At 45.6% G+C, this 24,418-nt stretch overlaps 1 protein-coding gene across 2 annotated transcripts in view; it reads right to left on the reverse strand.

The window, feature by feature from the left end:
- DOCK1 (dedicator of cytokinesis 1) overlaps positions 1-24,418 on the reverse strand; it is a 553,358-nt gene that overhangs the window by 498,360 nt on the left and 30,580 nt on the right. For both annotated transcript variants that reach the window (XM_090058391.1, XM_090058392.1), the window contains exon 2: positions 1,423-1,506. In XM_090058391.1, the coding sequence (XP_089914517.1) occupies positions 1,423-1,506 (84 nt within the window). The remainder of the gene's footprint in view (positions 1-1,422; positions 1,507-24,418) is intronic.

Below are 24,418 nucleotides of genomic sequence, written 5' to 3' on the forward strand. Positions count from 1 at the left end.
TTTATTTTTTTTAGAAAAAGAAAAAAGAGCTAAGGGCCATGATTTATTTCTCAGTACAGAGGTAGAGTAATCCTCATGCACAGCAGGGAGCATACCAATTTTTGGAGGACCATTATTCTATTTGGATTTCTTTTTAAATGAACTCATCAGCATACCTGAAGCCTAAAAGAAGATTAGAGATTTGAAGGTCATTCCTTTATCCTGTCCAGGGGGAAAAGGAGTCCTCTATGTTGCCAATTATTTTTGAAGCATTCAGAATGTCAAAAAGTTTAAGTAATGATCAACAGATGCAACTGCTGTCGCAGGAGAGCGTCAAATATGATATTCAAGGATCTATGGTACGTGCCAATTTGGTAGTCATATCTACTATGCATAAAATCTACAGCATTCAAATATTCCTTTTACATTTACATTTTTGCTGTTATACCACAGAAGACTACAACAGACACGTACAAACTGCAGTGTCAAAAGTCATTTGTGAATTAACTGAATTCATTCACAAATTCATTGTATAAGGAAACTGGAGTAAATGTAGCTCCTTCTAACTAGGCTCCCTATTTCAGTAGATATACCTATTTAAAAAAAAAAAAACAATACACTTTCATGTCAATTTCTAAACTAAATTTACAACTTGATATTAATTTCTTCGTACATGCCTCCTTGGAAAATGAAAGAAGCCAAAACATTCAATTCACAAATTGCATCTCCAAAAAGCAAATATTACATAACAAATGAGTAACTGTCAGAGTAAAGCAAAAGCTGTGTAGATCCTTGATTCCTTTCTAAGCCACAGGAAACAATTAATTGACTGAATGAGAAATCAAGGATGTGTCACATGCATTTTCTCACATTCTCTTCATTTTCATATTAAAATGTTTTCGAAGACAGAGTGCTGTTACACAGGGATAAGGAGAGCTACTCATTTAAATTTAAAGTGCTATGAAATTCTGCTACTTCTTGATATCTAAGGAACAAAATAAACAAGTATATTATTTTAAAAGTGTTAGATGAATCAACAGCATAACAGCATGTGAATTCTTACAAAGATGTGAATAATTTAAAAGGTAAATCACTTTCAAATTCAAATTAACACCTCTAAAGAGCAGGGTCTTGTGCATTATTATCCAAGGATATCTAGAGAACATATATCATTTCTAACCACTAAACTGACCATTGAGTCATACAAACAAAGCTGTGAGAATGTTGACGTGGCATAAAAACGCTGCATTTAGAAAAAGTTCATCAATCAGCTATCACATCATATATCTGTCCACTTACATATAGCACTTGTTAATTCTGTACCTATTAAACATCTTATTTTATTAATCCTGAAAAAGCAGTAGATCCTTTAGTAAAACATTGTACAAAAAGTAGTGACGTTAAACAACAGCACTACTAACAAACTGTTCTTTCCTTTCTTACCTTCATATGTCTCTAATATGTGTACAGTGTCACCTATTTGTAAAGAAAGCTCATCTGGTCCCCTGGAGTCATAGTTATATAAAGCTGGGAAAGGAGGGGGGAAGGAGAGGAGGGGAAAAAAGAAAAAGAAAAAGAAAAAACTATTAATGCTACAAAACAGCATAAATTTGATTTTAATTCCTATACATCTGACAGTGATTTCTAAACAAATTACTGCCACCCCCAGCCTTTTGATGCAATACTTTAAACTATTTCACTCCAGCTCTGTTCTAATCCATTACTACTTTGCCTCAAAAAATAAATAAATAAAATACATGAAATCAGCCTTACAGAAGTCCAACATTTCACCCGTTTCTAACATCTTTGTTCTTGCTTTCCTTAAAATATTGTTCGATATTTTCAGAGGCTTGTCTCTTTTCCAGAATTAATATAGTTTTGTGGCAACCTTACAAAGTTATTCTAAAACTTATAGCACCATTTCCAGTCATTCCTTATAACTGGTATATTCAGTTAAGCTCATAAGATGTTTTAGAAAGTTTTAATTTATTAACTTAAAACAGAGTACCCTAATATTCCCAGATTAATGAGGAATAATGTACACCTCGGGACCAACTGAAAGATGGATGGAATCTATTAACATATATGCTAAAAAACCCCAAAAATGATTGAATAATTATATGCATAAAATAGACAAGTTATCAAGATACTGTTATGAAAAAGACGGTATGAGTTGCTAAACTGTATGGTAAGGCATGGCTAACATCCCTCATTCTAGTTTATTCCAGCCAAGTTCTTATGGTGTCAAAGTGCCTGACAGCTGATAAACATTGTCATGTAATAGCCCCTTATCAAGAAAATTTCTAAGGAATAAAATGAAAATACTTGCATATAGTAAAAGTGATTTTTCCCCATTGCTAAAGAAAACCCAGGTTGGATAATTTACCAAAAATGCCTGTTTTCAAAGAAATTTCTTGTGGTCCCCAATAGTTATACCCAATAAGAGGGACAATAACTAAATGTAAAAATCCAAGTACATTCTTGCTCCCAACATTGAGTTTACAGAGTCTTTGGCCACATAATGCAGTATAAATAGTAAGAGGTATGCATGCCTATGAGTAGAGATGTCCATACTCTAGAGTCAATAGCTGATGACAGGTATTAAACAACTGCTGACACAAAAGGGGTGGGGGGAGGGAGGGGCAGGAATTCAGTGTGCATAGGTTCTCTCAAAAAACAGGTAGGTTGTACTCCCAAAACAATCTTTTTATATTGGCCACATGTCAAAACCATTGGGTGCAGCTCCCCGCCGTAACGAGAACACTTTGCAGGAAGCGTTTCAAGTTTCAACAATTCCTGGACAATAGAGAAGTTCATTGTTGGTTCCCGGGGGGGACCTAGCTCTTGGCTGCAAGCCTGCAGCTGGTTTCCCCTAGCAATGGCCCCTCCTCCCTCCCAGCCCACCTGTATTCAGAATGGGAGGGGCAAAAGAGAACAAAGGGAGCTGGTTCTAGGGCTTCCCCAAACAGTGCTGGAGGGTGGGGTATATGAAGTGAACCGCCTTGGGGGGGGGGGGCGGTCCAATCCACCCACCCCACCGTCCAGCCCTGGCTGAAGAAATACCAGACTGAATTCTCTCCACTTTCTTTCCCCCCTCCCATTCTGAAAACAACAGTTTGGAGACAGCAGAAACAGAAGTTACTGAAGATAGTTTTGAAACATTTTCATCTGAACCCTCATGCAGTGAGGATTCAGAATATTGTGGGATCAGGCCCTTGTCAAGAGCTTTGCAGCCATGCACTTGTCTTTGTAAATACTGTAATTTCAAAAGCTTTGGGCTCCCTCCAACCAACTATGGAAACATAGAACATACTATGGTTTCTAGTTCATTGATGTAAAGTCATGTGTCATGCTTCATTAAGAGTCTGCACTTCTTATTCTTGGGGGGGGCGGGGGGAGAAGGGACCAGTGTTTAGAGTACCTGGACACTGTCCTTCTGACCAAAACAACTCCTGTTTCTGCAATTACCTTTCAAACAAAAATAAACTACAGCCAGGGCTACAATGATGTATGTACATGGGCTCAAGTTCAGCAGGGTCTTAGGGCATTAGCAGGTACAGTGTTTATTTGCAACTCCTTTTCTCATGTTCTGGAGGTGTATAGTTGTCCTGTTTCATGTAAAATAAATATGCACAGGTTTGTGTCCATTTTGCTGGGCAGAGACTGACAGCCAAATGTCTAATAGCAGCTTTTGCTGGACCACCAGCTGAGATTTACAAGTTAGAAAAAAACTGAACCTAAATGGACACGCTATTACAGAGCTTGTGAAACTATGGTTTTGCTTGATATCAAAGCATTTTTCCTAGGTTATTTCATAGATTTCATAGACATCAGGGCTGGAAGGGACCTCGGGAGATCATTGAGTCCAGCCCCCTGCAAAAAGGGCAGGAAGTCACCTGGGGTCATAGGATCCCAGCAAGATAAGCATCCAATCTCCTCTTGAAGGTGCTAAATGTAGGTGCTTGAACCACCTCCGCTGGCAGACTGTTCCAGACCTTGGGGGCTCGGACAGTAAAGAAATTCTTCCTTATGTCCAGCCTGAAACGGTCTTGCAGGAGTTTGGGACCGTTCGACCTCGTCATCCCCTGGGGCGCTCTGGTGAACAAACGTTCCCCCACATCCTGGTGGTCACCCTTGATAACCTTATAGGTGGCCATCAGATCACCCCTGAGCCTACGCTTTTCCAGGCTAAAGCGTCCCATGGCTCTCAGCCTGTCATCGTAAGATCTGTTTTCCTGACCTCTGATCATGCGCGTGGCTCTCCTCTGGACTCTCTCAAGCTTCTCCACATCCTTTTTGAATTGTGGAGCCCAAAACTGGACGCAGTACTCCAGCTGCGGCCTCACCAAGGCCGAGTACAAGGGGAGAATGACGTCCCGGGATTTGCTCAAGAAGCATCTATGGATGCACGCCAGCATTTTGGTCGCTTTACTAGCCGCAGCATCGCATTGCAGGCTTATGTTCATCTTGTGGTCAATGATGACCCCCAAGTCTTTTTCTTCTGTAGTGCTATCCAACATAGCACTGCCGAGCGTATAAGGAAGCTGCAGGTTTTTCCTCCCAAGGTGGAGAACCTTGCATTTTTCGGTGTTAAACACCATGAGGTTCTCATCTGCCCATTTGCTGAGCTTGTCCGGGTCAGCCTGGATCACCCGCCTATCTTCTGGCGTGGATGCTTTGCCCCAAAGTTTGGTGTCATCGGCAAACTTGGCCAGTCCACTCCTGACTCCAATGTCCACATCATTAATGAAGATGTTGAACAGGATGGGTCCCAGGACAGAGCCTTGAGGGACCCCACTGGTCACAGGGCACTATGATGAGTGACTACCATCGATTACAACCCTCTGGGTCCGACCACGGAGCCAGTTTCCCAGCCAGCGGATCGTGGTGGAGCCAAGGCCACAACTGGCCAGTTTGGCCAAGAGGTGATCGTGGGATACCAGATCAAAGGCTTTTTTGAAGTCAAGATATATGACATCAATCTCTTCTCCCTCGTCCAGGTGATAGGTCACCTGGTCATAGAAGGAAATGAGATTGGTCAAACAAGACCTACCCGCAACAAACCCGTGCTGGCTATCCCTTAGAATGTTAGCCTGGGCCAGTCCATCAAGGATGGCCTCCTTAATAAAAACTTTTCTAAGATCTTCCCCAGGATAGAAGTCAGGCTAATGGGCCTGTAGTTAGCCGGATCCACTCTCCTCCCTTTCTTGAAGATTGGCACCACATTGGCCTTCTTCCAGTCTTCAGCCACTACACCAGAGCGCCACGAGTTTTCAAAGATCTGTGCCAGGGGCTGGGCTATGATGCTCGCCAGCTCCTTGAGTACCCTGGGGTGCAGATTGTCAGGGCCGGCTGACTTGAAGGTATCCAGCTTCTCAAGGTGTTCCTTCACGACGTCAGCATTTATGGAGTGTAGGGGATCCCCATCACCCGGATCTCCTTGTCTCATAGCAGGCATGGGCGTCCCATGGGACTGATGAAAGACTGACGCAAAGTACCTATTTAATAGGTTGGCTTTTTCCTGGGCGTCAGTTGTCAGTTGCCCCATCTGGTTTAGCAGGGGCCCAACGTTGCCCTTGCTTTTCCTCCAGCTCCCTACATATCTGAAAAAGGACTTTTTGTTGTCCTTGATGCTTGAAGCTAGTTGGAGTTCAGTTGCAGCTTTGGCTTTCCTGGTTTGCTCCCTGCAGGACTGGACCAGTGCAGAATAATCCTCCTTGGAGGTGAATCCCGTCCTCCATCCTTTGTAGGCTTTCCTTTTTAGCTGCAGGAGGTCCGCTACATCCCTAGAGAGCCAGGAGGGCTGCTGTGCCTTCTTGCTGCCTTTCCTCCATGTTGGAATAGATTTAGCTTTGAGGATCGCTTCCTTGAGAAGCAACCACTCTTCTTGAACTCCCATCTCCCTGGGGTCATGGTCCCTGAGGGCCTGATTGACTAGCCTCTTGAGCTTGTCAAAGTCGGCTTTTCTGAAGTCAAGGACTTCTGTGTTGCTGACTGACTTGCCAGCTTTACGGCGGATGGTGAAGGTGATCAGCTCGTGGTCGCTGTCACCCAGCTTCCCATCGATAACTAGGTCGCCGATTAGGTCGTCTCCCGTAGCCAATACCAGATCGAGTAGCGCTTTGCCTCTCTTTGGCCCATAGTCTTCTTGAGTCAGGTAGAGGTCATCCACGCACAAGAGAAAGCTTTGCAACCGCTCGGATTTTGCTGAGTGATCTTCCCACGAGATGTCCGGGTAATTGAAGTCACCCATGACAACCAAGGTCCTGGAGCAAGCGGCCTCAGTCAGTTCCCGGGCGAACTCCTGGTCAAGCTCCGGACTTTGAGTGGGAGGTCTGTAGTAGACTCCCACCGTTGTGTCCCCTGTGCCGTTTTTCCCACGAATTTTTACCCAGAGGGTCTGTAGCTGTCCATGCTGGTCGCCAACATCAGCTTGCAGGGACATGTAGCTTTCCTTCACATAGAGAGCTACATATATCTTATATATATTTGGTGCAACTTTATTGATAGCCCTTGTCCCCAAACAAAAAAAAACTAAAAAACTCAAAACCCTACTTTATACCCCTCTCCCATGTCCCCCATACAAATAAAAAACACTATGTATGAATACATCATTTGTGGACCAGTGCCCAAAACTGAAACACCCTTTTTTAGTCCCTGCAGATCAGACTTTAGCACAGTGCCTGGGACAGCATCACAAAGAAAGCTCTCATCCCAGTTTTTTGGTACAATGTGTATTTCACTATAATCATATTACAACTATAGCGCTTGTCACGTTTCTACTGTCACTTATCTTCCTGCCTCCACCAGGTTTCAGACATACCTTTAGGAAACAAATCTAACCTTTGCCAAAAACCCTCCTAATTATGCTTCAAGATTCTAATACCTTCAAAGAAAGACAGAAGCCAATCCATTTATGGTACATTCAGAGGAACTAAGCTTTGTTTACTACAGTTCTTTATTTTGCTTTATTTGCCTGAATCCATGAAGACTTCAAATTGAAGAAACCCCCCCAACAAATGGATTCTATATATAGAAAATTTATAAATGTGTTATAACTTTCCATGTATAGAATCTAATTACTGGAAGGTCATCTTAAATCTGCCCCCCTCCTCCACCTCCCCACCCCTCCTGCCACAATTGGTGCAATGGAAAAAGGAGAGGCATGTGACAGGGTGTGGCAGACAGACCCTTTAACCCCACCACCTCACCACTTGTTCCCTCCTACCACATGCCCCCTCGACTCTGCATTCCCTGCAGCCTCCCCACACACATGCCTGCACTTAACAGTGCCTTCCCCCCAACACTGCTTACTGTCCATTCCCTCCTGAAGCACAGAGCACATGGAAGCTCTGGCCAAGCCCAGTTGTACAGCAGTGGTGGCAAGAGGCAGCAACTCTGGCATCTCATTGCTGGAGCTGCTGCACCCACTGCTCCATGGCAAAGCAGAGACCACACTGTACACATGCTCTGTGCCCCAGGAGGGGCATGGAGTCAGAGCCATTGCAGACAGCAAGCAAGGGGGGTAAATATGGTAACTGGCACATTTCCTCACTGCATTCACACTTTTACTCTATAAACAACAGACTTTAGGACTTAAGAAATGAGCAAATGTTTAAGTGACAAAAATATTTTTAAAATATACAGCGAATAAGGAAAAGCAAACATAACACCTATCAGAAGGCTTTAAACATAGGAGACAGTTTATGGTAACAAAAACACTGCAATGCAACTATCACAGAACTGCAGACTTTTACTGGAAACTAATCACTTCAGCAGCATTCAACTTCAGGGAATGGTACCACTTTACTGACATCAAAACCAGCCAAACTAATTATTCCTGGCTTCAATAAAATTCTGACTTTTTCATTGCAAAATATATAAATAAACAATCCCTCTAGTAGATAGCTGAAGTGTAGCATTTTAATACCATAATTGCTATTCTGCAAGGGAAGAGTGTTCCATGAAAAAACATTGACAAAAATTAACATTTTGAACTGTTCAGAACAGAGAAAATGTTAACAATAATGAATACATGGCATGCTTCCTAAATAGCAGAGCACAGGGGACACTATTTGATAACAAGCATCAGAAATTTTCCAGTCTAGCTCTTCTATACTATGGAAAAGAAAGTTGTATACTCAATACCACTTTTTTCAGACTTGGATGCCTACATTTAAGAACCCTATATACTGACTGGGGAACCTAAATAAAATTGGCCTGGTTTTCAAGTCGGCACAGCACCCAGTGAATTCAATAGGATTGGTGAGTATACAGCATCTCCATAATAAAAAGAAGCTGGATTTTGTTTTCCTTCAGAGAATAAACATGGATTTGACTGCCTATACTTTAAACACACAAGACTGGAAAAAAAATCTGGCAGTGGGTCAAACCTCTGGCTCAAATGTATTCTTTTATGCATCATCATTACACTTAGACTCTTACTATTCATTTTCAGGAATTTGAAACAAATGTTACTAAGACAAAACCCTATGGGAAGAAATTGAGATATTATTAGGAAAATCCATTTTGTTTTGTTTTTTGTAAAAAAATATTTTTCTCTCTATATATATAAGATTATATATATCTACACTCTACCTATTACATCACAAAAGGATTAAACCTTTCCCATTACAGAAATCCGAACCCGTACAGAAGGCCCACTGGCCACCCAAACCCATTACAATATCCACAAATGTGCGCAACACACCCAAAACAACAACAGTCCATTGTGGTCTCTTTGACCAGCCCTTCCTTTGTTTCCACCCTTGCCCCACTTCCGGGGTCACATACTCAGTTCAAGTAGCCTCTCCACCATTGTTGCTCCAGCTTCTGCTGGAAGACCTGCTGCGGCTGTCACTGTCCTCTGTTCCACTTGTTTGTTCCTCTTCTCCACTGCCTTCACTCCCTTCTTCACTTGGGGGGTTGTATGAACCTGTGCCACATGATGTTTGCTGCATCTTCTCTGTCCTCTGCTACGAATTTCTAGTTATAGGTCCAGAATAAGCTCAGCGCCATTTTCACACAGCCCACTACCTCTACGTTCATTTGTCTGTACAGCAGGAGGTTCCTGGCCTTCCACAGGGCACTCCTGACACAGGATGCAAACTGGTCGAAACGGGGTGATGGGCTCCCCGGTGTTTTGACGAGGTGCCCATACAGTGCTGCTTCGCCGGTTAGCCAGGTGACACCAGTCATCACTTTACAGAGCTGTTTCAGAGCCATAGGAGGTGCTCTATTGTCTCGGTGTCCCCACGGCTGTTGGGCCACAGTCAACTGGATCTCACCAACTGTCCCTCTCTGTCTCCAGGCCCTCGCTGGTAGCATTCATAGATTTCATAGACATCAGGGCTGGAAGGGACCTCGGGAGATCATCGAGTCCAGCCCCCTGTCCAAAGGGCAGGAAGTCAGCTGGGGTCATAGGATCCCAGCAAGATAAGCATCCAATTTACTCTTGAAAGTGTTCAATGTAGGTGCTTGAACCACCTCCGCTGGCAGACTGTTCCAGACCTTGGGGGCTCGGACAGGAAAGAAATTCTTCCTCATGTCCAGCCTGAAACGGTCTTGCAGGACTTTGTGACCATTCGACCTAGTCATCCCTTTGGGCGCTCTGGTGAACAAACGCTTCCCCAGATCCTGGTGGTCACCCTTGATAAACTTATAGGTGGCCATCAGATCACCCCTGAGCCTACACTTTTCCAGGCTAAAGAGTCCCATGTCTCTCAGCCTGTCATCGTAAGATCTGTTTTCTTGACCTCTGATCATGCACGTGGCTCTCCTCTGGACTCTCTCAAGCTTCTCCACATCCTTTTTGAATTGTGGAGCCCAAAACTGGACGCAGTACTCCAGCTGCGGCCTCACCAAGGCCGAGTACAAGGGGAGAATGACGTCCCGGGATTTGCTCGAGAAGCATCTATGGATACAAGCCAGTGTTTTGGTCGCTTTACTAGCCGCAGCATCGCATTGCAGGCTCATGTTCATCTTGTGGTCAATGATGACCCCCAAGTCTCTTTCTTCTGTAGTGCTATCCAACGTAGCACTGCCGAGCCTATAAGGAAGCTGCAGGTTTTTCCTCCCAAGGTGGAGAACCTTGCATTTTTCAGTGTTAAACACCATCAGGTTCTCGTCTGCCCATTTGCTGAGCTTGTCCAGGTCAGCCTGGATCACCCGCCTATCTTCTGGCGTGGATGCTTTGCCCCAAAGTTTGGTGTCATCGGCGAACTTGGCCAGTCCACTCCTGACTCCAATGTCCACATCATTAATGAAGATGTTGAACAGGATGGGTCCCAGGACAGACCCTTGAGGGACCCCACTGGTCACAGGGCACCACGATGAGTGACTGCCATCGATTACAACCCTCTGGGTCCGACCACGGAGCCAGTTTCCCAGCCAGCGGATCGTGGTGGAGCCAAGGCCACAACTGGCCAGTTTGGCCAAGAGGTGATCGTGGGATACCAGATCAAAGGCTTTTTTGAAGTCAAGATATATGACATCAATCTCTTCTCCCTTGTCCAGGTGATAGGTCACCTGGTCATAGAAGGAAATGAGATTGGTCAAACAAGACCTACCCACAACAAACCCGTGCTGGCTATCCCTTAGATAGACTATAGTCCCTTCGGTGGACTATGAGCCAGGTCAGATCCCAGGAAAAGACATTAAACCTTTATCTTCTCTCTCACGTAAATGAATTCCATGCTTAGACAAGGTCCTGGTCAAAAACCCTGAAGAATCCATTATTCTACTTATCAAGGGTTACCATGCATCCGGATTTTCCCGTACATGTCCTCCTTTTGGATCCTCTAATCTCCATCCAGGCAGTTTTTTGAAATCTGAACAAATGTCCAGGATTTTGCTCTGCTGTGCTCTGCTGGTGGGAGCGGGGAGAGAGTGCGATTAGAGGCAGGGGGCAAGATGTGGCTGGCATACAGCCAGGCAGTGTGGTCGGAGTAGATTCGACAGATGGATAGAGGTAAGTCTGCAGGTGAGGGGGTGGAGGGTTGGGGAGGCAAGTTCCTGCCGATACTGGGGAAAGGTGCCCCATGACCGGGCCAGTGGCACCTGTGCCTATGCTCACAGGGGTGGGATAACCAGGAGAGGCTGCCAGTGGGGGGGGGTTGCCAGGCCGCTTGGTGTGGCGTGGGAGCCCCCGCCTAGTGTGGGGGGTGCCACAGGCCTCTCCTCCTGCTCCCTGCAGCCTGAGCTCCCTGCAGTGCTGAGGCTGGACTCACTCCACTGCTACCTACATGACTAAGAGTCACTGCGTTCCAGCCCAGTCAGGATAGGGGCAGCTGATGGGCCCCCTGAGCAGAGCTGGGGGGGCAGGGGGCTGTGGGTCAGGAGTGAGGGCCAAAGCTGGCATGGCTGGGGGCCAGGAGTGCAGGGCACTGGCAGCACCAGGGGGCAAGGGTCAGGAGTGAGAGGCAGCAGCAGGGACAGAGGACTGCAGGTTGAGATTCAGCGGCAGCAGCACAGCCAGGGTGGATCAGGGGTCTGCAGGTTGCGAGTGAGGGACTCCAGCAGGGCTGTAGACTGCAGGTTGGGAATGAGGTGCCCTCCCAACAAGTGTGCTCTTTTTAGAACTGGAAATATGGTAACCCTATACTTATTTACATGTACACAACAGTCCGGAGAGGCAAACAGGCCACACTGCCTTGAAAATACAACTCATCCAAATTTGTCAGGGCCGTATGCACAATATAGCACAGCTCTGCCATCATTCTGATTCACTCCTTTATATCTGGGAGACAGAATGACGTTGTTAATTAGTACCAGTTGTGATGAGGATAGCCATCTAATAGGCACTTTACTGTAATGACCAGGGATCCTGGTTTTCCCTGGTAAACAAAAAAAAAATTAAAAATTACAAATTCTCTGATAAACCCTGCCCCCCAGCCCTGCCGGAGGGGCCCCCAGCTGCCAGGGCTATTGGGCCCAGGACCCAGGTCTGCAGCCCCTTGCCCCAACAGGAGGCAGCAGCTGGTGCAGCAGAGCAGAGCATGGAGCTTGCTCCCCCCTGCTGTGGGCTCAGGTAGGTGGGGCCAGCTCCCTGTGGCAGTGCACACTCCCGGGGGTAGGGAGGATCCGTGCCTCCCTGATTTGTATGTGGGGAAGGGACAGAGCAGATATGCGCTGCATGCTCAGGCTCCTGCCCTGCTGCCCTCCCCTGGGGCCTCTGCAGCCTGGCTGGTGTAACCGAGCACTGCAGGGCAGAGCATAGCTGTGAGCTCTGAGCTGCCCTGGCGACATCTCACAGACATATGGCAGCAGTGAGAGGCACAACCCCGCGTGTGCAGGGCTCATTTCACCAGGGCAGCTCAGAGCTCATAGCAGGAAGCAGCTTTCCTCCATGGCCACACTCAGCCCTGCAATACTGGGTCACACCTGCCAGGCTGCAGAGGTCCCAGGGGAGGGCAGCAGGGCAGGAGCCTGAGCCCACAGTAGACAGCCCATCCTGCCCCTGTCCCACACACAGATCTAGGAGGCATGTGCCCCCCCAAAGCAAACACCACAGCAGGGAGCTAACCCCCCACCCCCCAGGACAAGCTGCCCGTGGCCCCATCCGACTCCATACCAGGGCCCAGCCATACATTGCAGCCCTGGGTCCCAAGCCCCACACACCGCTCGACTGGGCACCAGCCCCAGGCCCAGCCTTGCCCAACTCCCTCCCTCCCTCCTTATGGGGGCCTCAATCCTCCCTCCACTTATTTGCAGGAGCTGCCCTCCAGGCTGCCTGAGGCCATGTGCATGTATACGCACATGGGACCACCTGCCTGACCACACTCCTCCTGTTCCCTCCCAGCCCCCTGCAAGCTGGAACTGTACCCACCAGCAGAGGGCTCATTGCAAAACTGCAAAATCAACAGGTTCCTCTGCTAAAAATGAGAAATCCACATTTTACTGCAGTAAGGGGGAAATCAACGTTTTACTCTGTTTTTCCATGGGAAATGGAAAACCCAGGTCCCTGGTGATGACCAACTCCTTTGAGAGAGGACACCAAACAGCCAAATGGTAATGCTTGGTTGCCACAGTCATCCCTTACCCAACCACAATGAGAAGCAGTAACTAAGTAGTATTGTCGGAAAGCTTTTCTTTTTTGGTAAAGCATGTGAAAATATGCCTGCAGCATGCAATTCAGCCAGTTTTCTACTAGCAATAATATTAACAGTAAACAAAACAAATATCTAATGTTACTGGATATCCAGCCTCTGTAATTATCATCAAAATAAGACTTGACAAAATACAACATAATGAAGTGATCTAAAAGCACTGTAAATAGCTTTATCATAATGTACATCACAAAAGCTGTGAGGTTTCAAAAGATTCCTTTGCAGAACAGGTACATAGAGTGAGCTGCATGGCTAGTTTATGGGCATATTTTTGCAAAGACGCCCTTTTATTGTTTTATAATGACTAACAATTTATTCATTATACTAGGATTATTTATATTTTGGGAACAGACAGAATTGAAGAAACAATGCGTGAGTCTGGTCCATTTAAAAAGACATCTTGTATCGTTCCATCCCAAAGACTTGCCTGGGAGAATTACACGAGACAAATTTCTGGCTTCAGAAATAGAAAATAGGAAAACAAGAAATACATGGCCTTTGACTTTAGACGGGAGACCTGACTGCATCATCACATAGTTAACCCAATCAAAAAGAGGAACTTGATGCTTACTTTTGCATGAGGAGGCTTCTCTTCCTGATGAACCCAAGGTAAAAGACATGGATAAGAATTTTCCATTACAATCAACATGCCTCAAAGTTTTAAGAGAAATACTGGTATTTTATTGTGAATATCTCCATTTACAGACACTATACCCAGTGTAGAAATGACCAAGCATCCACACAAAACTGAAAGAAATGACTCAGTTCCCTAATGAATAACTGTGCTACCTTTCCCCAGCATCAGCAGTCAGAGTAGAAGGACAAATATGTTCCAGCAGTTTGCTGCCAAGTGCCACCTCAGCTGTTGAAGTTATATCCAGACAATGCTCTGTCCATGCTTCCAAGCACTTAAGGTGACAAACAGACATAATCTTTGAAACAGAATCAACTGTGCTGGGATACATCCCAACAAGTTGATCTGCTTCACTGGCATCTACATCAGGGCCATCATCCTGCAGAGTCCTCCCACTGCTGCTCCCAGGGCTTCAGAGGCCCAGTCCGGGGGGATCGACAGCCCTGCGTGCTGCACCTAGAGTTGGGGCACAGCAGCAAGACATACAGGCCACACGGGTCCCATACAAGGGAATTCGTACGGTGCACAATAAGCCAACAGAAATTATTGTGGCAGCTTAAGAGTGACATCTGTTTACACTCTAATCAGCAGTTAATTCATTAAAGCTTTTTCTCTTCTAAGCCAATGTGAATGCCAACACTGACTGACCAGAGAACACAAGCCAGGTGCCAGAGTTCCACCAGAAAGAGAGAATGGATTTCCTTCTTGGGATCTTAAGACAGATGTTAGAGAGACACTTGGCTGAGATAATTTAGTCAAGGATGTTCCTGCCTTGAGTAGGAGGCTAAACTAGATGATCTTGAAAAGGATGAAGAGGCATATGGATTCTCCAGTGTCTTTGGCCTGAGCCATAAATAGCTAGGTATTTAAATGAGTCTGAAAACTTTCAATTATGTCCAAACAAGTTTAACTCGGGACTGCTACTTGAAAGCATTTTTTAAACTTAAGAGAAATAAATGCAGGACCTTGTTTTCCGTTACTGATTATCGACATCCCACACTGACTTGGTGTAGAATAGTGGGTGTTGAGCACATCTGCAAGTCAGGACAATAAATTGTTTCCTTGACAACCATATTATGAATAGTTTCATATTGACTTGCAAGGAGATGGCCCATATCAAGTGAACTATTAAATCTAACCTGCTGTTGAAATTGAAGAAAGCAAACCTTATCATAATAGGAACAGCACCTAATAATTTTAGAGGACACAGTGATGAATAAGAACGGCTGCTGCTCTTGAGATCTGTATTCAACGAGAACAGTTCCAGATGGATTCAGTATTTTCTGTTACCTAGTTGATATGGATCTGCTTGTGGGCTGAAGAGCATTCAGTGAATATGACATACTACCCCAGTGGATTTGAGAGCTTGAGTTATGTGATTTAATGAACCGAGCTAGCATGGTAAGGGAATAGCAAACAAAATGAGCACGAGTCACAAGGATGGAGAATGCCCTACAAGAATCTTACATATTTGTGTGCAATAGAGTAAAATGTGTTATTCCACACTTAAGAGAAGCATTACAACAGAAACACCACGCGCACACATTTCTTCATTCATGCCCATTTACAGCAGACAGAGAGACTCTTTTCTTCTAAGATTTTCCTTCCTTCCCCTCTTTACCAAGAGGTCAAGGTACCCCTCCTCACAATACCAGTTCCTGAAGAAATTTTATTCTAGTTTCTGATTGCAAGCTGCTTTTAAAAAGCCATGCCTAATACTGATGAAGATTGCTATGCATGGCTTGGGTTTACAGAAGACATAAATCCTTCCTGGTCTGAAAGGCATCACTCAGATTACTGATAGCATTTGTTTGTTTGTTTTGATGTATAGCACCTCCCTCCCCAACAAAGGCTCAGGGAGATATAACAATGTACAGGAAAAAACTAAGTACACCAACTATAAAATTTTTAAGGAATATGGCAATATGCTCCTCTGCTCCACTGACCTATAAACTTCATTTCGACGTATTGTAGAAGTATCAAAGGATTACCAGCACTACATAAAAATGGAAATAAAGGCGTCCCTACCAGTCCCATATTCTGACGGCAACTAGGATTAGTCCTCCCAAATTACACAGGCCATACAGTATTTTATCATTCCAAATTGCAGTGAAATCAGTTCTCAATTTCTACTCAGGGTCCCATTCATTTCACAATCCAAGGTATCCACAGAGGATGCGTTTCCTAGAAAAAGCAGTTCTTAGAGCCAAAGATAATCACCAACTTTGCATAAAAAAAAGCACAGCGTTATTTCTCCTGGGAAATGTAACAGGTCTCAGTCATTTATTTCATTAATATCATTCTATCAGTATTCATCTAGCAGGACTGAATTAAATTCAACATTTGGGAGTAGACCATACATCTCATTTTTTTTGTACGTAGGAGAAATCCCTTTTCCTCTCCATGACGCATCCCTTCTCCTACCCACCCAGTAGTGGACTAGCTGAAAAGCATTCTGGGAGACCTAGAAACAGGAATCCCATGCGACTCCAGGGATATGGAACAAATATTGCTTCTTCTAAAAAACAGGTATTCAGCAGACCAAGTGTCATATTTTTAAGAGGATTCCAAGGTCAAATTCAGGAATTGCTTACCCAAAAGATGCCTCAAGAGTCTCTCTGCCTTCTATTTTTTCTAGCAACAAAACAAAATGGTCTGAATGCAACAATAGAGCTTATGGTCTGAATAGCAGCTTTCTGGCTCTTCTGCTGAAAAAGCAGCAATGTGATCCCACAAAGGACTTCACCAGGTACTGCATGCCCCATTGGGAGTTAGGCTAAGAGATAAGGGACAAGGTTTTCCATAATTTCCACTGTCTGTATCAGGGGCAGGCAGATCAGGCCCGCAGCAAACTCCATTTCCCAGCAGCTCCTGCCTGTGCCACTGTGGCTGGTTTCCATGGAGACCCCAGCAGCAGCAGTGTCCTGACAGTGTGGAGCTGGGTTTTTCATGGAGATCAGCCCCAGAAGTGCTGGCAGGACATGCAGCTGAGCGTGGGAACTACTCAGGGGCTGGGATCTAGTAGCAATGACAGCGTGGTCTGGAACCGGGACAGAGCTGCAAATCTGCAGATCACAGCTCTGCCCCGGCTGCAGACCACACTGCTAGACTGCATGATCCCAGCCCCAGCGCTGGAGCAGCAACACTCCCTGCTGAGCACCCTGCCAGCGCTGCTGGGGCCAGTCTTCACAGAAACCCCAGCCCTACGCTGTCATGATGCTGCTCTGCTGGGTTCTCTATGGAAAATGGCCCCAGCAATGTGGGTAGAGGCTGCTGGGAAATGGAGTCTGGCTACCGGCTGAATCAACCATTTTGCCCATGCCTAGTCTATATGCAACTAGTGTAGATGAAACTCACCACTGCACAATGCAAAGTACTTCTGGCACACAGACCATCCATCATTATTCTATGCAATATAATCTCACTTCGACTTCAGAGCATAGCTGCACAAAAAAATCTAAACAGTTTCAAAGGACTGACACCTCCCCAGGAGAACGGTGGTAAGTGAAACTCAGGAAAATTCTTAAAGGATAAATATAATGTAGTATGTTTCTGTATCATCAGCATTAATAGGAATCCAGCACCACTAGAAAGGAACATTAAGCATCAGCCTAAGGCAGTCAAGGTACTTAAAATATAAGGTACATGTAAGAATAATGAAATAAGAAGTGACCCCATCCCACTGGTTGCTTAGTCTGTCTAGTGACTAAATAAGCATCTGAGCCTGTTTTACAGACTAAGCGCACATAACAGGAGCTGGTGCTCAAAAAATCAACAAAATGGTAAGGTCAGTACTGTGAATGTGCCAATACTTCAAGATCAAAAGAAAAAATCTAACTCCCTTATTTTTTAAGTTTGTTGGCTTACAACACAGTGTACACAAGAAGTGATTCTGAACAACTGGCTTTATAGGAAATGAGAAGCTGATCTATACTAACTCTGTCAGCTTGCCTAAAAGCAGGAGTCTTGGCATCTGTTTTCCTGTAAGACACAATCATAAGTATATCAGTTTAGGCAACACCACACACCTGTTTTTTCAACAACAAACTCCAAATGAAAAGCAGTCAGAGAAAGGAATTTAACAAAAAAAGTCATATAACAAAAAAACCCAAAAAAGTCACCCTCCCTGCTTTCCCAGCCCCTTCAAAGATCTCTTCTCCCATACCCACTTACAGACACATCCAAACTCTCACACCCTGCCCCTCATGAAGGCCCTCTCTTCACTACACAGAAAACTTACCCCGGTGTCATCAGCACCTCCACCCAATTTCTAAAGACCCCACGCTCAGCAGTTTCCTTACCAGAGACTTCACCATTACCACCAGTGTCGTCTTCCACTGGGTTTGAGAGAGGAAGACGACCAGGGACCTTCCTACCACCCTCCCCACTTCTGGCTCCAAGAATCTCTCCTCCACTAATTCTATACCTCCTACTCAATAAAATGAAGACGATTGCTCAAAGAATCCAATGCAAAGTTAAAAATAAATACACATACCAGTCTTCTATACTGGCACTTACCAGCCTCTTGGTCTCTCTTTGCATCTCCTCATAATGACCAGTATCAAAAGAAGATACAGAGACCCATGCCCCAAGCTCATCTCCAATGCTGCGGGCTAGTCTCATAGAAGTGTGAGCACGCATCCAGCTGATAATCTCTTACTCATAAGTGCTTTTATCACGTTGGTATTAAAATGAACCGTCTGAAAACTGAACAGGATTACTTCTTTGATATATGTATATGTATATATGGTCATGTTTGCATGTGAGTGTATGTGTGTGTGTGCAAACACCAGGGCTAGGGACAGACATTACACATAAACCAGTTAAGTGACCAGAAACTGGTTTAAACCTGTAACAAAACAGATGTTCGGGGCACATAAACCAGTCTGAAAACGGCTGAAACTGGTTTGAGATAAGCCTGGTTGAATGCAGCATCAGACTTAACTGATTTGGCTCAAATCAATTTATGCAATGTCTGTCCTACACCCCTTGCTGGTTTAAGATAAACCAGATTCCCCAGCATCCCAGGGCTAGACAGGGCTCTCTGCTCCAGAGCAGAGCTGGCCCCTCCCCTCTGCTCCCTGGCTGCAGCTCCAGCAGAGACTTGCAGGCACAGAGAGTCTGCCTGGCTTCTGCCTGCTAAGCAGGGATTATTCTCTCTGCCCCACTGCCTTACACAGACACCTCAGCATTAGCTAGCATACCACATGCTGGCTACAATCCATGCTGTGGGAGACAACAAAGGCAGACAGGCTTTTTGGAGCTAATCAACAGACAGCTTAATGTCCTTCCTCAGAAAAGCTGTTTAAAAAGAGCTTGGACAGAGACTTTGTTTTTTTTAGTGGGTTGATAAACACTGAGTTAGGGATGATAAACATCCCCTGCTGGACTGCTCAGGAAGGGGCGAATAATCAGCGCATACTGCCAGGGCCTGGCCATGTCCCCCTCAGCTCAGCCCTATAGAAGGGAAGGGAGGGCTGCTCTAGCATGCCCTGGCTTCTATCCTGAGCCACTACAGACATGTGCCTGCATTTCTAGAATGAAAAGGGAATGTCTATCCACATCCAAATTGGTTCAAGCTTTGCAGGTTAGACTGACCTGCAAAGATTGAATCAATTCAGGCTCAGGCTTTTTGAATGTCTGTCCGTAGCTCAGGGAAAGAGAAAAGCCATCCATGCTAAAAAGCAATGTTGGCACAAAAACAAATGGGTAAAAGCTTGACCTTGAATAAATTTAGGCTGGAAATTAGGAGAAGGTTCCTAACCAGTAGAGCAGTGAAGTTCTGGAATCACTTTATAATGGAAGTACCGGAGGCAAAAAAACAAACAAACAACTAACAGCTTGTAAGATGGAGACTGATAAATTTATTAAGAGAATTATGTGCCCTCAGGAGACTAGACTTGATGATCCAAATGGTCCCTACCGTTCTTATGTTCCATGCGAAAACAGCATACACAGGGAATCCGATGTTAGAGTATAGTCTGACTCCATGCAGAAGTTGGCGAAGGAAGAGAATAAAACATGTAGCTTGGCAATGAGTTTAGAGTTTGTATCTTTTTTCCTTTTTAAATACACAAACTAGATGTACTGTTATAATTGGGTCTTTGCCTCACTACAAGCTTCTCTGGCTGAATCAACTGAACTCTTCCTGACATGGGGCCTTGGCAAGCTGGGCAGATCTAGTTCTTACAACTTTCAGTCTTCCCTTTCTGCTCTATACAAAACCCAGTGCCAATGAAGGTTGGCTAGATCTGTATGAATTTCTTGGAAGATAAATAATATTGGCTCCTTTAGAAGGTAGATGACTGCTGCAGCATAAGCCCCCTGCTTCTCCCAAGTCTTACCCTCCTCATTGAAAGTAGCTTTCTATTGCAGTGAATACAATGTTGTAGGGAATGCCTCTTTTGGTGAGTATTTATACAGCAGTCAGCTTAACGTGCTAGCTATATTTTAAATAGTCATTTCAATTGACTATAATACAGCTCTACACAATAAAACTGCTATTGCACTACTGCCTGAAATATCACCCCAAAAAGGTGCCTGCAACCTTCATTCTCTGCAATACAGGGGCAAAAAGTCCAGCGCAAGACAGAACAGGATGGTAGAAAGTTGTTTGTTTCCCACTGTCCTTTCTCTCTCGTTTTCCACAACGTGAAAAAAAAAATCAGAATCCCTGCATACTTATACTAAAAACTTGTGGGAAATAGATAATAAGGAGTAGTAGTATTTGTTCCGTGCAAGTCTTCCCATGCAATCCATACATTTATTTTGCTTGCAATCACCTTAAATACAGGTCTAAGTCCTCCTGGCCCCTCATTTCCTACGGCAAAGCCACAAAGGAATAGCAAAAATTTATACAGAAGTGAAATAATCCCAAAGGAATTTAGTCTCCTTTGTTAAAAAACAATGGCCAGAAAGAAGAATTACTTGCAAACAGCTGTAATTTGTCCCACCAATGTTTTCCTTCTCTTGCACCAAAACCAAGTCTGCTGCAAAAAACAGGAACTCTTTACTTCTTATAGTTGTTTCTGTGCTTATTTTATATTCAGAAATTAAAGATTCAGATTCAAACATATAAGCACACAAAAACAGTACTTACTGCCTGCACTAAAGATAAGAGCAGCATTTTGCAAAAACAGGGAAAAATTGTTTTTCCCAAATCAATAAGAAGTCACATGACTTATGTAGCTTTCAGAATAGCAATAAAAGTGGCTTGGCTTGGCAGCTAACCCTAACAAAAGAGCTACTGTTTGCCTTAAAGCTTCTAAACTACTCTCTGGTAATCAATCCCCTTTATTTGAAATGGGGTTTCCTTATCTGTTGTTAAAACAGGATTTCGCACAGTCTCAAAAATTGTTTTTGCCCATTAAAAGTAGTATATCCATTTTGAGGGAAATGAAAAAATAAAATGTAATTGGAAAAGAAACCATCATCATGACATACTTCCCTTTAGAATGAAACTGAACCTTTTTAGTATAACATGAATATGTGGCCTTTCTTAAACTTATAGAGCAGTGGTTCTCAACATTCATAGACTCAAGGCTTGGAAAACCTCAGCTCTTAGTTTTCACTTGATTTTTGACAACAGAAACATAACAGAGCAATTATTCCATGGCAAAGAACTCAGAAATATCTCAACAGACCAGAATATTTTCATCACTATAGATTTCCGTTTGAAATCTCAGCATTTAATCTTGTAACTTGTGTTTGCACATCTAACAGTGCTAACATTGCATGGGACTTCATAACACCCTCAAAAGGATTTCAAGGCACCCTGGTTAAGAATTACTTAACTGATTGTTTTTCAACAATCAGTACAGCAGCCAAACTCCTCTGCAATTAACTCAGATTACAAATGTATAATATTAATTTAATTATTTAATCTGCTACCCTTTTCAACACTGAACGATCAACCAGGATTAATATCCCTTTTGGGATAATCTAAATTTAACCCAGGCTCTCTCAAGAGATAGAGACAGTAAAAGATGCAAATATTATAAATGCTATACAAATATTTTAAGAATCCTGCCTTACTGGTAAGGTGAATCCTATGCTTTACTCTCTGCTCTTATATTTCAATAGGATAAAGACCTAATAGCTACCATCTGAAATGCTATACCTGCACCCGAGATATTTAACAGCATTTTTATTAATCCAAAAGAGCTCAGATAACATACCTGTGCTATCAATTATCACACAGTGAGCACGATAATTTGAACAGAGAATTTAGAACACAGATGATACTCATCACGTTTATTATTAACAACAACAACAACAACAAGTTTAAACCATCACTAGCCAAACAACAATTTGCAAACTACTTCTACCTTTACATAGAAAAAACAGACAGTCTGGGTTGTTACTGAATGTGTTAAAACCAAGACCTTAAAAAGTTACTAGATTAGGTACTAAGGCAGGGTTGGGTAAAATTTGGCCCATGGGCCAGATCCAGCCCACTAGGCCATTCTGTCCAGCCCACAGGGCCCCTACAAAATTTTTAAAAATTAATATTTATTTGCCTCTGGCCAGGGGCAGTCAGACCCTGACCCTGTCTGGCCCCATCCCTCCTACCTGGAAGCCACTGCCTGGCAGGCAGAGGCTTCTCACCTGGGACTATACCCGCCCATGCCAGAGCAGGAAATTTGGGTAAGAGGGGAGGGGGATAGGGGCTGCACGCGCTGGTCCCCACCTGATCACGGGATTGGGGTGGTAGGGCTGGGGGCAAGGAAGCACATGGGAGCCAGCACTGGTGTCCTGGGGCCAGTGCCAACAAGGCCCAGAGCAGGGTGGCTCCCCAGCCCAGCCCCATAGACCCCAGCCAGCTGCACCCCGGCCTTCCGCTGGCACTAGCCCAGGACACCGCCTGGCTGTCACCGGCTCCTGACCCCCTGTCTGGCCCTTGGGGTTCTGCATGGGGCTGCTGAGGTTGGCATGAGCCAGCAGGGATGTGGCCTAGAACACAGGAAGCACAGGGAGGCAGCACAGAACTTGAATCACATGCTTGAGGCTTGGGGCAGCCCACAGGAGGTTCCAGGGGGTGCTGCTGCTGCAGGTATAATGGCCTGGGCCCCCCTACCCTGCACGGGCCCAATGGCAGTTCGCTCCCCGGCCCCAGGATGGGCAGGGAAGCTACACCAGGAGTGGGAGTGAAGCTGCAGACGCTTTTCTGGTTTGGAAGCTCCTATGGCCACAAGGAGCCCGGGGGTCCTGGGAAAGCTCCTAGCTGCCCTGAGGGCAGCATCGGTTGCCTCCCGAGGCCGCTGAGGGTGGCATGCCCTGGCTGGGTCCTGGCCCAGGGCGCTGGAAGCCCGGGGAGGCTGCAGGAGCTTCTGGAGCAAAAAAGTGGCTGCACCTCTACCTTGGCTCCTGGCACAGCCTCTTCGCCTATCCTGGGGCCAGGGGACAAGCTGCCGATGGACCCTTATGGGGTGGGGGCTGGGCCTTCCCTGCAGAGTGGCAGCACACACCAGGTCCGCCCATGGGGGGGAAGCCAGGCCACTATCATCCCAAGCCTCAGACATGGGATGCAACTTCTGCTCCACCTCCCCCGGCTTCCCATGCACTGGGCCACATCCCTGCCAGGTCTTGCTGCCCCCAAAGGCCTTGGGTGGCCCTCCCCAACTCTGCCTCTGCAGCCAGCCAGGAACTTCCCTTGGACCCAGGCCTCCTGCAAGCTGCAGGAATTCTGAAGCAGGAAAGTGGCCGAAGCGCCGTTCCAGCTGCTGGTGCAGCCTCCTTGCCTGTCTCAGGGCTAGAGGGTGAGCTGCCATCAGGCTCCTGCAAAGTGAGGGAGGCTCTGTCTTCTCCCAGGGCGGCAGCACCCCACCAGGCCACCCATGCACGAGGCAGCCAGACCATTGCTGCCCAAAGCCTCAGGTGCACGACGCAAGTTCCGCACCGCCTCCCCGCGCCACATTCCTGCCGGCTCATTCTGCTCCCAGTGGCTCTAGGAGCCCCCTGCACTGTTCCCCAGGCCTGACAGACCATTCCCCAGAGCCTCTCAGCCTCCTGGCAGTAGCAGCAGCCACCGAAGTGCAAACATGGCCATGAGGCTTCAGGCAGAAAGGGCCCAGCTGGCTCCCCACATGGCCAGCCCCAGGTCACTGCACCATAATCAGGCAGGGGAGCAAGGCATGGGCCCCCCTGATCACCAGGGGCCTGGTGACCCACTGGCAGCTGGCCCTCAGGCTCTGGGCTACTGCAGAGTAGAAGCAGGTCCTGACCAACTCAGTGGGGAATGCGCAGGGTGCTCCTTCTTGCAAGCCCTTCTTGCAAACCCCACAGCCACACCCTCCTCCACACACAATCACACATCTCACAAATACCATACACATACATCCACAGCTCCACCCACACACTCCCAACACCCCTGCACACTGCACACAGCATGCAACAGTAAGACATTGTGCATTTTGAGCTATTATGCAATCACTTCTACATACAAAGCAGAAACACACATTTCAGGACAAAAATATATTTTTTTAATCAAATTAAAATAGATTATGGGTATTTGATTTGTAGTACATAATTTGGTTTATTCTGGTTCTAAGATGGTAAACTCTTTTCCCCGAAGGAGTACTTCCTGGGGCAAGGGGAGGGACTTCTGGTGGCAAGGGTCAGAGGTCAGGGACACAACTTCTGCTCCCAAGATGGCGACCATGGGGCGGAGCACCTGTCAAGCGGTGGAGCTACCCATGAA

This window comes from Crocodylus siamensis, chromosome 7, assembly GCF_052110815.1.
Source record: "Crocodylus siamensis isolate JL-2025a chromosome 7, ASM5211081v1, whole genome shotgun sequence".
Classification (NCBI taxonomy): domain Eukaryota; kingdom Metazoa; phylum Chordata; order Crocodylia; family Crocodylidae; genus Crocodylus; species Crocodylus siamensis.